Here is a 15,957-nt window from a genome sequence, read left to right as displayed (position 1 = left end):
GAGTCTATTTCCCAATCATTAGTTCCACTTGTTAGGACAACTGCAGTCTAAAAAGTCTCTGAAGCCCCACTCTGGTACAGGACTGTAGTTATACCTAGTCAACGGTGTAAATAACTGTACAGATTTTTTTTTTTTTTGGAAAGTTTACTCTGAGGCAGTGTCAAAATATCCCTTTTAACGAGAAAGATCATTTAAACGGGAGGTTCTGATTGATCTTAACCTGCCTGAACACCCATATAACTAGATTTTAAGTCTATTTTAAGTGCAAGTTACCACAGATCTGAGTGTGGGTTACAGTTATGGAGGACCAGCTAAAACTTATGATGAACAAATATCTTCACAAAAAGGGAAGGATGATAACTAACTATGCTCTTTTGTCCTCTTGTATTCTTTGAATACAAGCGCCAGACTGATGAAGTAAAGAAAGAGTTGGCTAAACCTTCTTCTACTTGGACTTCCTCAAAGAAACCTGACAGGAAGGTGCTGTTCTTTATAGGCCTTTATAACAGAAATCCAAGGCTGGAGGGTACCCAGATAAAAGCCTTCTGTGATCCCTATCTTTTTACAGCTTTATTGGGGTCTCTCTCTTAAGAAACAAAGTGGGGAAGGGAGCTAGATTTCCATTATTCCCAAGATGTCCACAATTAAATATGTAATTGCTACTTGCTCAAGACTCTACCACTGTTTATGTTCTTAACCAACAAAAATACTTAAGTGCTTATGCATTAATAAAATATTATGATATGCAGGATACTCTGACTGGCTTCAAAAGAAAGCAGCAATTGCAATTCCTTTAATTGAAATTTGTGTGTAATCAATAAGCTGGGGTATACAAAGCTGTAAGAGTTATTCTGAGATCATGCTAGTATGGTAAAGGTAGCTATTGAAGAATTACCTTATCATTGACATTTTGCAGTTGCTTGTGTAGTGACATTACTTCCTGTTTAAGAGCCTCCTTCTCCTGCTGGGTCACCCGTAGGTCTGATTTTAGCCGTGACATTTGAAGGTTGATATTTTGTAGAGCTTCATCTAGACTCTGAACCTGAAATGCACAAGAAAGGACAGCTTTAGACTTGCTGCAATGAAGAAACAGAAATTCTTAGTGATTGCCTGCTGGTCAAAGCAAAATAAAACAAACAGTTTGACTACAGTGAATTTAGACTCAGTATATAAATTTGGTACAACAGTGATTTATCTGTGGAGGTGCCTATAATAGGAGTATAGCGAGGATCATCGAGGATCCTTAATGAATGGGGGGATGAATAGGATCTCTGCCTGACACAAGGAAGAGGTGAAGAAGAAAAATCATAATTCTCTCAGCTATTCCAGAAAGATGCCAGATGACTTGAGCTGCCATTTCAAGTTACCAGCCACATAACACACTGAATGCAACACTCATGCATCTGCCTTCCCCTCCCGTAATACTTTCCTGCTCAAGGAGGAAATGTGAAGGATTTCTGCTGAGGTTACTCCTGGCAATCCAGGGCAACTATGGTACCACAACTGCTGTCAGCCAAGCAAGCCGCCTCTTCTCCTTTCCTCCCCCGGCAGGCCAGCTGGGAGAAGAGAGGCAGCAGCAGGAGAGGAGAGGGTTGTGGTGTTTAGTACTAGCTAGTGCAGAATCTCTCTTTACAGTATACCGGGAAACTGGGAAGCAGGCGTAAGCAAAGGGGAATCTAACAGTAGAAGTGAAACCACAGCTATCCCCCCAGGGAGAAATTTACCCATCGCATGTTACATGTTCACTCGCCCCTATGATAAATTCACTAAAGGAGCGCCTCAAAATGTCCCAGGTATGAATTGCATATCACCTTTGTACAAAGGACAAGAGGACTATTTGGTACGAACTCCTGCCTGGTCCAAGGGGCTAACAAAAATGTCAATGCTTCAGAAGGATCAAAACAAAAGACATTACTGTACCTTTTCTTGGGAGACTGTGAGCTGCGTTTTCAGGGTCTGACTTTGTTGTTCCCAGGACTTTTGCTCCTGCTTCAAGCTGGCAATAACATTCTCTAAGAAGTTCACTTTAGCTACCTGAAATGAGAGCAAGGAAGAATATATAGAATGACAACGTACCACTAGTCTGTAAGCAAAATATTGCCGGGGATTTCTCTCTCCAGCTCATGTTGACGTTGATGAGAGTTGAGCTGCATGGGGTTTCAGATAAAGAAAGTGTAGTATAGCAAGGAACGAACAAGAATATATACAATTTGCATGCTAGATACACTGCTTGAGTTCTAAGCCACCAGTTTAGAAAAGAAAGGCGCAGGTTACAGTGAAAATACAATTGCCGGCTGCCTTTTTGACTGGTGGTTTTATTACATCTACTAAAGTCCATGGTACAATTAAGGTTGGGTGTACTCCAGGCTGAACTGGACCTGAGCTCTGCATCAAGGTCCCTGGGTTCCTGGTATGGAAAAAAAAAATGTTGAAATTAAACGGATATAGGACACTCAATCCAGAATGTAAGAGTGTTCACTCAGATTTGCACCAAAATAACACAGTGTGAATTATAATTGAATTAGTTATTTCCTTTGCAGCTTGTGTATCAAAAAGCTCAAACTAAATCATAAGAAGCCCGATTTAACCCAAAATGAGAGCACCCACCTAGCCTTTTACACTGATTTAACGAAAAAGATTTTAAATCAAACCTTCAATTAAACCAGTGCAAAGTTTGCACATAGACGAACCCCAAGCTCTAGAAACCCACATTTTTTTAAAATGAAAGCTTAGACTCTGGAGCACAAATTTGCTACAATTTGATTCTGCAGCAAATTCCAAACAATGCAGAGCATATGGAGGCCCAGCTATAAAAAATGAAATAGTACCAGACACATCTGTCTGGCATAACTGTAAGAGGGAAAAAAATAGCTAAGTTATTTCACAGAGTAATGTACTGTATAGGAATTAGAGCTGGATACAGCAAGTGGTTTGGGATATGGGTAAGCGTTTGCAGTTCTTATTACCTTATCAACACATCTGTTTAGTTCCTCGCTGAGGGCTTCTTTTTCTTTCAGCAGCTTTTCATTTTTAGTTATTACACTAGAAATTTCATTCTGGAAGTCAGAGAGATCAGGACATCTGGGCAGCTGTGGGAGACAGAAATCCCTCAGATCTTGTCATCATATCAAGTAGCATTTCTGCTGCTGTTTATGACTTTATTCACAAACATTTTAGACAGCTATTTCTATAGGGATCAGGGTCTCTTCATGCTTGGCACAGTACAAATATATTTAAAAATACAGTCCCTGCCTCGGTTTAAGTGAAAGCAACAGTTAATTTCAACAAACTGTTTTTTCATGTCTTTCTGAAAACTGCTCCGCCCGTATGCTAAAAGCAAGACATCACAACAGCAAACAGAGTGAAAGTATAACAATTGAGAGGGGACAGCATTTTTAGTCAGGTTGTTTAAAACTCTGTTTTGCTTTTGTTAATGCTCATGTAACTTTGACTAATGCTTAGGACAGGGGTTGGCAACCTTTCAGTAGCGGTGTGCCGAGTCTTCATTTAGTCACTGTAATTTAAGGTTTCGTGCGCCAGTCATACATTTTAACCTTTTTAGAAGGTATCTTACTATAAGTCTATAATAGATAACTAAACTATTGTATGTAAAGTAAATAAGGTTTTTAAAATGTTTAAGAAGCTTCATTTAAAATTAAATTAAAATGCAGAGCCCCCCGAACTGGTGGCCAGGACCCGGGCAGTGTGAGTGCCACTGAAAATCAGCTCGCGTGCTGCCTTTGGCACGCGTGCCATAGGTTGCCTACCCCTGGCTTAGGATAAAGGAAGCCTTTGTTAAAGATTCAACACCCTCCAACCTTCAACTAATGGGTTGGAGACGAAACATTCTGGAGAGTTCCCAGAAGTTCTCCAGCAAAACCATGGTAGAGCAGGGGCTTATGCTCCTGATATTTCTAAAAAGTGAAAAACCCAAGCACAATGGCCTTTACAAAACCACAAACACAAGCTAAAAATGCTCCCTGTGGCAGAGTAAGACTCCAGGAGCGCTGCGGGACACGACACCGCTAAAAACAGCAGTGTAGACAGGGGAGGGACTGCCTGGGAGTGCAAAGAGCCACTTGGTCTTAAAGAGGATGCATTTTGCAGTTATGCAAGAGGATGAAATTGAGTTCATGGAGCCCAGATGAAAAGGGTTAATAATCTGACCCTGATGGCAACTTTAGTTCCAGGGATTTGAGATTACAATATGTTAAGCATGATTCCATTGGCTCGAATGTGACTGTTTATTTAAATGAAATTATCATACCAACACGTCCAGTAAAATTTACATCTACTGAAGCCTTCTAGGGATAAGGCATCAATTGGTGCAGCAATCAAAAGTCTCCTGTAGAGGGCATCCTGGAACTGACTAATCCTCAACTGGGAGACCATGTGGATACGACCAGCTGCTACAGAATCACAACTGGATAAAATGCCGTATTTTTTAATATTACTTTCTACCCATTCATTGTCAAGACAGGGCTCCCAAAGCCCATTGCTTTGGAACATCTGGTGGAAGACTAAGGGGAAAACAGTCTTTACAGCCTTCAGAGCAAATTTATGAACAGCCGTGTGCACACTGGGACATTGTTGCAAGGATATTTGCATTCCTCTTTTGTCATTGCCTTCCTGTACAAACAAGCTAATTACCTCAAACACAGTCAGGAGAGCAGAATATAAATGCTAAGAGCAACCATCCTGCCAGCTGTATAAATTCACCATCTGCACAGTCTGGACTAGATCAGGGAACGTCTTTACCTGTTTGGTCTTCTCCAGTTCCTGTCTGAGGAGGTGGTTTTCCTCCTCCAGTAAACGATTTTGAACCTTGATTTTAGACAGCTCGGTCTCCAAAGAAGACACCAGAGTTGATGACTGGGGAAAGTAAAAAAAAAAAAAAAATGAAACGCTAACTGAACTGGAACGCCATCTTAATGGAAAAATTCAAGATCACACAAAAGACCAATCCAGGAGACAGTCTGCGCAACGGCACAGGGCAAACTCTAGGCCAGGGAGGGGCAAACTACAGCCTGGGGGCCACATCCAGCCCTTCAGATGTTTTAATCCGGCCCTTGAGCTCCCACCGGGGAGCAGGGTTGGGGGCTTACCCCGCTCCACGCATGCTGTGGCTCCACACGGCTCCCCAAAGCAGCGGCATGACCCCCCTCTGGCTCCTACGTGTAGGGGCAGCCGGGGGCTCCGCACATTGCCCCGCCCCAAGTGCGGTCCCTGCAGCTCCCATTGGCCAGGAACCAATGTGGACGTGGCAGTGCGCAGAGCTGTCCTGCCGCGCCTCTGCGTAGGAGCTGGAGGGGGAACATGCCACTGCTTCCGGGAGCTGCTTGAGGTAAGCGCTGCCCGGAGCCTGCATCTCTGACCTCTTCCCATACCCCAACCCCCTGCCCCAGCCCTGATCCTCCTCCCACCCTCCAAACCCTTGGTCCCAGCCTGGAGCACCCTCCTGCACCCCCAACCCCTCATCCTCAACCCCACCCCAGAGCCCGCACCCCCTCCCATACCCCAACCCCCAATGAGCATTCATGGCCTGCCATGCAATTTCCATACCCAGATGTGGCCCTTGGGCCAAAAAGTTTGCCCACCACTGCTCTAGGCCATAGTGGCTCTAGCAAAATACCTATGTTAGAACTTGGTGAAAACAAGAGAGCCACGATCTCTTAGCATTCCCTAGGATTAGTTTTGAAAATGGAATTGCACTCTTCTACCTGCTTCCCAATCCCCCTTTTAACCACTGCCGAAGAGCAGACCCTCCGGCTCAGTTTCCCTCCCCATCTCCACTTCTACCAACACCCATGTTTGCAGATGGGATTTAAAGAACAGTTTTGAAAGACTATGCCCTGTTAAGAGATCGAGAGCATTGTTGCTAGTTTCATGGGGGTGCCTATGCAATAGCGTTCATTCCCAAAATCCAGTAGTGTCACACCATTAACCATGAAACAGTGCAGACGCTCCACGACTTATGCAAGTGTTCCGTTCCGGAATGCCTTGCATAACTTGAATTTTACGTAAGTCGGAAACGTATCTCCGACCATTACGCAAAAAAAAAAAAAAAAAACCCTCCTATTTCTAGCTTACGGAACTTTTTCTGTCAGCTCGGATTTGCGTACGTCAGGTTTACGTAACTTGGGGAGCGTCTGTATTATGCCGTACCTTAACTTGACAGTTTTCCAGTTCCTCTTTCAGCTTGGATCTCTCCCTTTCCGATTCTTCCAGTGTACACTTCCCCACTTCCTTTTCTTTTTGCCTGAGGATTCTTGCCAGCCGTTGATTAAGATCCTGCACGTCTGCTTGGTTTTTTGAATTCTTTTGACTAAGTTCTGCATTTTCAAAGTCGAGCTGCTGGTTCCTGGCTTTCAAATCTGATACCTGATTAAAACAGGAAGTATCAGAATGACTAAATAAAATCTCTCCTGCACTGAATAATAGGTTAAGGAATAAGATACACAGTACAGTATCTCTTTCATATAAAGGGAATGGTTCCTATCCAGATTCTAATTCGTAATATGATGGCATGACCTACTTACGCTGCTGTGCTTTCCCAAGAGCAGTATTCTACCTAAACCAGTCAGAACGCCAGTAACATACATGTTTATTTGCTCTCATTGTAATCTGTCTTGTTCAATCATTCTAGGAAGAAATTTTAAGCCAAGCCAAACAGCGCCACGTTCTAACGCAGTTCACTTTCATGATAGTTTGCCGTGCCTGACAAATCTCTACTCATCAGTCCCTCTTTTGCCATGAGGACATACGTTTTGAGGGGTATAGGAGTCTCATCCACAAGATAATTACCGTGAGCAAGCAGCATTTTCTAGGCAAAATAAAAAAAAGGGGCACCAACTTTAAAAAAAAACAAAAAACCCTGTTGAGTTTTTGTTTTTAAACCTACTACTCTTCACCTGTGAGGACTGTACAGAACTTCGTGAGGACTGTACAGAACTCCACTTAAAATTTTTAGAGCCTGTAATTGATGCAAGTAAATCTAATGCATATCTGGGGGTGAAATATCCAGCACTGGCAGCATTCCTATGCCCAACTGATCTGGGAAGAGGGGCCAGCCTTGGAAATACAACTAAGATCTCCCATTGGGTGCTACAGAGCAGTACCCACCAGGGAGACAAAGAAAGACATTTGTTAAAATTAAGGACTTGTCTACTCTTGCTGCGCTGCAGAAGCATTTAGTGAAGAGGTTACCTATGCCAATGGGCGAGCTGCTCCATTTCCCTGAGAGGCAGTAGTTAGGTGAATGGGAGAAGCCCTCCCATCGACAGAGGTCTATCTACACAGAGAGTTAGGGGTGTAGAACATGTCACTCAGGGACACCCCTACGCGAAGACGTTGCACTGATATAAGTATGTATTTTCATTAGGAAGTCTTTCCAGGTTGAATAACACAGAAAACACCTTAAAAAGTCTGAAAACTACTCTAAGTACCTAGGTAATGAAAGTGTGCAATTACCTCTAATACAATATGTCAAGGAAACCTTTAATCAATACTGACCAGTGAAGGAGAACCTACGGTTATTTTAGAATATCTTTGAATTTTTTAATGTATGCAAGGTGCATCTCCTCTTGCCTTCATGACATTTAAACTACGGGGCAGAAATTACCTTACGCACCGAATGTCTCTTTACATAAGAGATTTAGGAGGAAGCCTCAGTCTACATACCTGTTTTCTCAAGTTGTCCGCCACCTTCTGCACAGCCACCTTCTCCTTTCTTATAGCCTCTATTTTTTGCCTAAATAATGGACATTGAACAAAAGTATGGTTAACAGTTGGTTTTTTCAGATGTGCTATGTGCTAGAACTGTTTCAAAATGCACCATCTGTCCATCCGAAATGGTCATGGCTGAAAAATTCCTGGTTAGTAGTAGAATGGCAGGGGATGGATCACTCAACAACTGCCTGTTCTGTTCGTTCCTTCTGCAGCACCTGGCATTGGGCCACTGTCGGAAGACAGGATACTGGGCTAGACGGACCTTTGGTATGGCCATTCTTATGTTCTTAAGACAGGGAACTGCTGTTTTCACATAGGCACAGTCAGTGCTCGCTTTCCCTGTCTTTCCTCAGGGACTGATGCACATGGTCCAAGAAATACTTCCTCTTCTTTTCTGAAAGGCTCTGGCAATCCAAGGACCACATGTTTGACAGTCCTTCAGGAGAGAGATGGAAGTCAAGGCATTCAAATGCTCCTTTCCCCTCCCCCTCCTTTTTCATGGTAAATGTCTTTGGGCACATCATTTTTGCACATCAGAAGCAACAGGACCACTGCAAGCAGGTAGACATGGTTGCTAAGCAATGTGAGCAGCTGCAGCATGCTTGGCCTGTGGACCACATCGGCAGGCAGCTCCTCCACCTGCCTTCTCAAGTGCACTAAGGGTGGCTGTTTCTGCTGCTAAGCAAGGGGAAGGGCAGCATTAGTACATATGCTCAGTAGATCATTTAGTAGGTGATGTGCTTCTCTGGTGAGAGAAGTACCCTTTCCCCATCTGGCAACGTACAGAGCAAGCAGAGGCTGGTATGAGCTCATATGCTGCCAAAACTCTACAGCGAATAAGTGCTGTCACTGGAAAGAATCACTGTCATTTTAAAGGCATATAACAAGCTAGAGAACTTTGAGACTGACTTTCTACATCCCATAACAGCAACAAGGGTGCCGTTTTTCTTGTTTGCACTGCAGTTAAAACCAGGAAGCACATGCATATGCCACTTCGTATTCTTACCACATTTCTTCTCGAGATCCATTTAGCTCCCTTAGTTTCAGGTTAGAAACACTACCTTCCTCATTTAACAGGGTTATTTCATTCTTCAGAATAGCATTTTCTTCTCTGAGCTTCTCAGCCTCACATCTACAGTATAGAGACAAGACAGTTGAAACACACTGATGTTCTTGTACCTCTTCCAGCTCCACTGGTAGAAAACAAACATTCTCATTACAAAAGGCAAATTACTTCTGACAACTGAAACAGCAGAACTTCCCGTTGATAAATATCATATGGATGAATTTACATGGCTTTTATGTAATGCTTACCAGGAGCACCTCCCAGAGCATTGCATAGGTGCTGTTTTAATTTCATGTACAAATTGAATAAAAAAAAAGTGTTACACTGAAATGTGATTGCAAACTTAAATTACACCTCTGTAATCCAGTAAAAATCTCAGTGTATAATTTTATAGAACTTTTTGTTTGTAATGTGATTTGAAGACAACGTAATAGTTCAGACAGTTTGAAAGCAATTGTTTTGCCGCACTTTGCATATTGTAATGTATTAGACCATCTGTTTCAGGAACAGCAGTTCAATACAATGGGAATACCAGCATGAGAAGTAGCAGAATTTGACCTGTCTTTTCTCGTTTGCGATTTTAGAGTAGGTGCTTTTAAAAATCAGGATCTAGACATGATGGAACACTTGAAAGGGTCATTCCAGGCTTCCCATAAGAATTTAATAAAAAGTTAACAGCCATTTGTAACCACTTTGTGTAATCTCAAGAGAATGAATTCTTTAACTGCTAAATTTCAACAAAAATGAAGGTAATTTATTATGAGCTATGAGTTCTTAGTTATGCTGGTATTTACCATATCATATACTTAATGGATTCTGAAGGATTTAAGTACTCCTATTTTGAGAAAATTACTAAGATTGTTTAGTGTTAACTTTAACATTTTAGAAAATTGCAGCTCCGTTAGTACCCTGAGTTACAGGCCAAGAACTAAGGCAAGAGAAGTGGAGAGATTATTAGTATGAAAGTTAAAAGCACTCCAAAGAAATTAGAGTAATGTTCTTTCACATTAAAATGTTTGTTTCATTGAGACTTACCAACTAAAATACACTCTGCAAGAATAAATACATACAATCACACTGAACAGTTGACAAATTACTCTTGCTTTACCATCACTGCTTTTAGAATATCATCACTTACATAACTGCACAGAAGATTAAAATTAACCTACAAAACTTTCATAATCCACATTAAAGTAGTTTTCTTACTAGTCATTAGAATCCAAGGCATTGTCTTCTACTCAAGGTTAATCTACTTGTTAATGTGCCGCAAGCATAAGTCAGTCAGTAGCAGTTACATGCCAGTCAATGAATGCTAGCAGGTTAGTTTTCTAAGCACAGCAAGCAGCAGAGTTAGATTTTGGGGGGAGCACAAATATGTCCCAATTTTTTTAAAGTGTACATTACCTCAGGAGTTCAACTTTTTGCTGCAGCTCACTACATGTGCTTTGCAAATCATGTATCGTTGAATTCAACTCTTTTTCTTCTTGAGAATGCATGTCTTTTTGCTTAACCAGAGAGGTAACTCTCTCTTTCAGCTTCCTGCTCAGCTCTTGTAGTGCTCTTTTCTCCGTTGCCAGGTCTTTTATCGTGGTCGCACATTGGTCATGTTTGTCTTGCAGGACTTCAAACGTTAAAGTACGTTCTTCCAGTTGTCCAAGTCTGCACTGCAGTCTTAAGTTCTCACTGTGCAGCTCTATCTTTTCCTGTGCATATTGGTCACGGGCATCTTCCAGTTCCTTAACTTCTTCCAGGAGCTGTGTTTTTTCTTGCCTGAGTTGGACACTTTCTTGATTACTTTCTTCTAACCTGTGCTGCAGACTTGTAAGTCTTGGTACATCCTCTTCAAGTTTTTTATTTTGTTCAAACAACTTTATCATTTCAGATTTCAGGCCCTTGGTTTCTAGCTGGATTTCTTCCTGTAATCGAAGTGTAGATTGTGCCCTCAATCTTTCTTCTAGCTCTTCAATCTTTTTCCAAAGGTGAAGTACTAGATTGTTCAGTTCTCCATTCTCTTTAGTTGCTCCACAGACCTTCTCAAGTTGAAGAGAAGCTTCAGTTATTTCCTCAGCCTTCTTTAGTTCAGTCTGTAGCCTAGAAACTTCATAACAAAGCTCTTTATGGTCTGTAGCATGATCAGATGTTATTTTTGCCACCTTGCTATCTTCCCGAAAACATCCGTTCTCTCTTTTAATGTCTTCATAGAACATCTTCAACTTGGGAACCGCCTCAAAGATTTTCTCAAGCTCTGTCTGTTTCATTTCCAGCACAGACACTTTGGAAGCCTGATCTTGCTTCTTGTCATTAGCTTCATTATATTCTGCTTCCAATACCATTAGATTTTCCAGAAGCTGACCAATCTGTATTTTCAGGGCATGGTTCTCTACCTTAGTGTCTTCATACATCTTCTCTAGACTGGAGTAAGCCTCAACCATTTCTTCAAGCTCCTTAGTTTTAGCCTCCAACAATGAAAGAACAAGAAAGTTTGCTCCATGATCTGTCTCTTTACAACCATCTTGCAGGTTTTTGAGAACATTACCCTCAATTTGCTCTATCCTGTCTTGCACCTGAGATTCTTCCATCTCAGAATTTGATTGGTCAAAACTGGAAAGTTTCCTTGGCTCTTGCTCCAGCCTCTGTAACCTCCGCTGTAACCTGACAATCTCAGAAGCCATTTTCACATTTTCCTTCACAGCCTGCTCGTGAACCTTCTGTAGGTTTATAAGAACCTCTCCATCCTCTTCCAATTGTTGCATGCCAGACAGCGCTGAAACCTTGCTCTTCCCTTCTGCATATTCATCTGCCAAGGCATTGTAATCATTCTGCAGTTTGGAAAAGTCAAGTGTTTCCTGCTGCAAATTCTTTATTTTTTCTTGAAGCTTTACGATTTCCAAACTCATCTGTGCATTCTCTTTTTCTGCTCTCTCGTGGGTCTCTTTGTTTAAACCCTCTAAAGCAAGAAGTTTGGAATTCAGTTTGTATTTCTCTTCTTCATATGCAGTCTCAAGCACTTCAAGCCTTTGGCTAACCAGCTTCCTTTTTTCCTCTACCACAGACATTTGTTCTTCTCTGTCTTTTAGCTCTCTTTCATGATCATTTTGTTGCTGCAGTATTTTATTATGCAACTCATCCTCTTGTTTTTCAGCAGCATTTCTCAGGTCCTGCAGCTCTTTCTGGAGCTGCTCCTTTTCACACGTTAGCTTGTTCACATGTTCCTTGAAATTCTTCTCTAGGAGTTCTTTCTCCTGTGTTAGGACAAAAAAAATGGCCTTTTTGCTCTCCAGCGTTTCCTTCAGTTGCTCTTGGGCTTCAGCGCATTCCTGGATGATTTCATCCTTTTCAAATTCCCACTGAGATTTCTCCTCACGCTGTTGTTCGGCGAGTTCTTGCAGTTCTCGTTGGTAGCGTTCTTCAAGATTTCGTAGTGCTTCTTCATACTTGTTCACAATTGTGTGTCTGTCGACAGAAAACTGAGTTTCTGTTTGAGATGTTCTTCTGTTATACTCAGTTTCCATTTTTTCCCTAAATATGGTCAACATAACACATTACTAAAACCTCTGCCAATTCCGGAAAATATGTCTGTTTTCAAACTATTTAACGAAACAACTGAAATTTACACATTTAATCACGTTTCAGACCAATATATTCAATAGTTGGATTTTTCTTTTGAGACCCAGAGTTACATTTGAAAGAGACAACCTGCTGGGATTCAAAAAAATCTACTTGCCTGGCAAAGAACATAACTCATGCAGTATTCTCAGAGGCAGTCTTACCAAAAATAGAACAGGAGTACTTGTGGCACCTTAGAGACTAACAAATTTATTAGAGCATAAGCTTTCGTGGGCATATATGCATCTGAAGAAGTGGGCTGTAGCCCACGAAAGCTTATGCTCTAATAAATTTGTTAGTCTCTAAGGTGCCACAAGTACTCCTGTTCTTTTTGCGGATACAGACTAACACGGCTGCTACTCTGAAACTTACCAAAAATAGGTGCCAGCTGATTCACGTGAGTGGAACCCTCTCAATGATGCTTCACATGAGAGCAAGGGGGTCTCTTTGCACTGATCAACTTTCAGGTTCAGGGCCAGAGATTTAGCTCTTGGGTTTGAGAACCCAAGCAGTAATTTTAAAAAGTCTTTCAATAAAGACACAAAGAATGTAAAGGGCATGGACACTGAATGGGATTTACCAATTAACTGTGCTTTAGGGCCTATTAACTGGTTTGATTTTATATCTATATTTATCTGAAGTCGAACTGAAACCAGTAATATTAAGCATCCAGTCTAAAAAACAGAAGAAGAGGCTTTTGGGTACCAACAGATTCACATTTAACAATAAAAACAGTTCTTCTAGTATAGTTTATACTATTAGAACTTTAAAGAAGAGAGTCAAAACAGATTGAAGATCAGGAATAACTTCTGAACTAGTTCAGTTCAGCGAACCTGCCTAGCAGATAGCCCAAGCAGTGCTGTCTCACCTTTCTTCTTGAAGTTCCTGTTGGTGTTTTTCCAGCAATTTGTGTTGTAGCTCTTCCCTCTCAACAGCATGCTTTTCTGTCAGGCTTTTCAGCTGCTCATGGAAACCACGTTCTACCTCCCCCTTTTCTTCTTGCAGGGTCTGCACCAGAGCTCTCATCTTTTCTTCCATCCAAATACCATTCTGAACCAGCTCCTCCCGCTCTCGGTTAAAGCTCTCTTGTACCTGCTCCAGCCTAACCCGGAGCTCTTCCTCATGTCCTAGCTTCAGCAGTTCTTGGAGATTAGCCTTTTCCTTATCAAAGCTCATCTGTAAGTCGTTTCTCTCCTCATTATGTTTACAGTCAATCCTTTCTCGTTCCTCTTTGAGCATCGCGGTCTCTCCCTGGAGTGCTTCAATTTGGTTTTTAAGGGCACTTATTTGCTTTTCCATGGTTTGCCTCTCTTCATTATATTTCTTCGCCACATTTTCTTGCTCCTTTTCACAATGGGCCTTGGTCTCAACTAGTTTTTCATAATGGCTCATCTGTGTTAAAAGAAAAATGCAATTGTTTTTTTTCTAGCTTACAGAGGAGCAATATTCTCATTTGCACATTAGTGTCTTAAACTGCCTTTCCCCACAGAAGCAGAATAGGAATGCTAGAGCACTCAGCTTGATTTCTTAACGTGGCAAGGATAATATTTACACATATACAAATGAAATTCATGTTACATGCTTTTGTGACACCAACAAAAGAAAGCGTAGACAATGTGCAGGGTCTCAACTGATTTTCACGCGTCAGGAAGGGTACGTCTAGACCAGAGTTTGTGGTCCTGTTTTAACTTTAGTCAGCCACGCTTTCAAAATCCTTCAGTTAAGCTTTTCATTGTTGATTCACCAAGAAAGTAAATATATTAAGCCATGCAAAAGAAAAGATCTGCTCTTCAAGGAAAAACTGATTTCCAGAAGCAGCAAACTATTGTCTCTCTCCCCTATGCCCAATTGTGGGGGTCATCAGTTTTCTTAAATTACAAACTCACTGTGTCTGAGTCCTGGTCTACACTGGGAGGGAAGGGAATCGATCTGAGATACGCAACTTCAGCTACGTGAATAGCGTAGCTGAAGTCGATGTACTTAGATCTACTTATCGTAGTGTCTTCACTGCTGTAAGTCGACGGCTGCGCCTTTCACCCTGGTGGAGTACCGGAGTCGACGGGAGAGCGCTCGGCAGTCGATTTATAGCATCTATACTAGACACAATAAATCAACCCCCGCTGGATCGATTGCTGCTCGTCGATCCAGCAGGTAACGTAGACAAGCGCTGAGATTCTCTTTTACAGAGTTGTACTGTAGTCATGTATGGACGCAAACTAGGTATATTTTCAGCTGGGAAGGTGGGCTAAGGAGATAGTCTGAAAACCCCCACGCTACCACAGGTTAACATTGCCAGGCTGCTTAAACTTCACTTTTATCTACTTTCCATCCAACAGCTTTTCAAATTAACAATTGTTCCAATTGCTTCAACTACTCAGGTGACTAATTTGGGGGCACCACTCAAGTTTCCTGCTCCCTACAGACCAAGAGTCCAAGTGTACAGCAGGAAGGCGTGACTATTTTCTACTTGCTGGTAGGTGGCTGTGATGCTGCAGCCTCAGGAGGTGTCCTGCCCTCCCAACCACAGGGGGTGAGCGCTGCACTTGTGCTGGACGGAGGAGAGAGATTAGAGGCCAACCCAGACAGACCGCTGGGGGTGGCAGGTCAAATGGCAGCAAGAAAAGGAACAGCCAAGGCCACGCCCCTCCCAAGGGACCCACGAAGAGGTGAGGGAATTTCCGAGGCTTTATTTGTGAATGAAGATAGCTTACTGTGTCTTTGAGCTCCTGTTTCAGATGCTGTAGCTCCTTGTGGTGTTGTTCCTTCATTCGTTCAATGACCATTTCTGCTTCTATGCTCATATTTAGCGGATTGCAATCCTCAGAACCAAGCCCTAAAAAAAAAAAGCGTGTGTTTTCTTGAAGCCCCAAGTGACCAGATGTTCAAGCAAAGCACCTCACCATCTACTCTCCTGGATTTTATTGAAACTCAAGGATGTCAGTTACTACAGCAGGATTCTGTAACAGCCCAGCTCAGGCTCAAACCATCCCGAGGCACCTGGGGCGAAGCAACGCCAAGCTTTCATTTTAGTCTTAATGCTTAACACAGTGACTGTCCGCTCTCCAGCGGCAACACTTCCCCTGAGGTTAAATATCAGAATGGGGGCCCCACTCCTGAGCTCTCACTGAACTGCCCACAGTGCAGCTTTGGGGGGAAGGGGAGGACGGAGGTGTTGTAAATCCTGCATGAAGCTCACCTCTACATTCTCCCTATCCTGGAGTCATTGGGCACACCCCTCATCACCTGGTGTCAATCTGAACAGCCCTCAGACATCTGACTTCTGCCAGCTGAAGCCATAGCCAAGAATCATTGCTGCATACGAGCACTGGAGCCATTCCCTCTCCACCAGTACAGCTGAAACCGCTACACCAGCTTCATGTCACCAGAGGTTCCACCATGGAATGGGGCAGTTCTCCCTGGACCCGACAGGTCAGCTCTGGGACCTGGCTCGGCTGGCAGCTTGGCGTAGAGCAGCTGCACCACACTAAGGGTATGTCTTCACTACTGGCTGTATTGGTGGGCAGCGATCAATCCCCGAGCGCTCTCCCGTCAACTCC

General features: G+C 42.6%; 1 protein-coding gene across 1 annotated transcript in view; it reads right to left on the bottom strand.

The window, feature by feature from the left end:
- The window catches only part of NIN (ninein), a 103,595-nt gene that overhangs the window by 18,772 nt on the left and 68,866 nt on the right, over positions 1–15,957 (bottom strand). Inside the window, exons 15-24 of the mRNA XM_026654192.2 lie at positions 15,112–15,233; positions 13,269–13,792; positions 10,199–12,313; positions 8,735–8,860; positions 7,681–7,750; positions 6,166–6,381; positions 4,759–4,872; positions 2,967–3,089; positions 1,921–2,034; positions 896–1,042 (exon numbers count right to left, since the gene is read on the bottom strand). Coding sequence (XP_026509977.1) covers positions 896–1,042; positions 1,921–2,034; positions 2,967–3,089; positions 4,759–4,872; positions 6,166–6,381; positions 7,681–7,750; positions 8,735–8,860; positions 10,199–12,313; positions 13,269–13,792; positions 15,112–15,233 — 3,671 coding nt within the window. The remainder of the gene's footprint in view (positions 1–895; positions 1,043–1,920; positions 2,035–2,966; positions 3,090–4,758; positions 4,873–6,165; positions 6,382–7,680; positions 7,751–8,734; positions 8,861–10,198; positions 12,314–13,268; positions 13,793–15,111; positions 15,234–15,957) is intronic.

This window comes from Terrapene carolina, unplaced genomic scaffold (assembly GCF_002925995.2).
Source record: "Terrapene carolina triunguis isolate 2854851 unplaced genomic scaffold, T_m_triunguis-2.0 Scaffold189, whole genome shotgun sequence".
In the NCBI taxonomy this organism is placed as follows: domain Eukaryota; kingdom Metazoa; phylum Chordata; order Testudines; family Emydidae; genus Terrapene; species Terrapene triunguis.
This window is presented reverse-complemented; position numbering and strand designations above follow the sequence as displayed.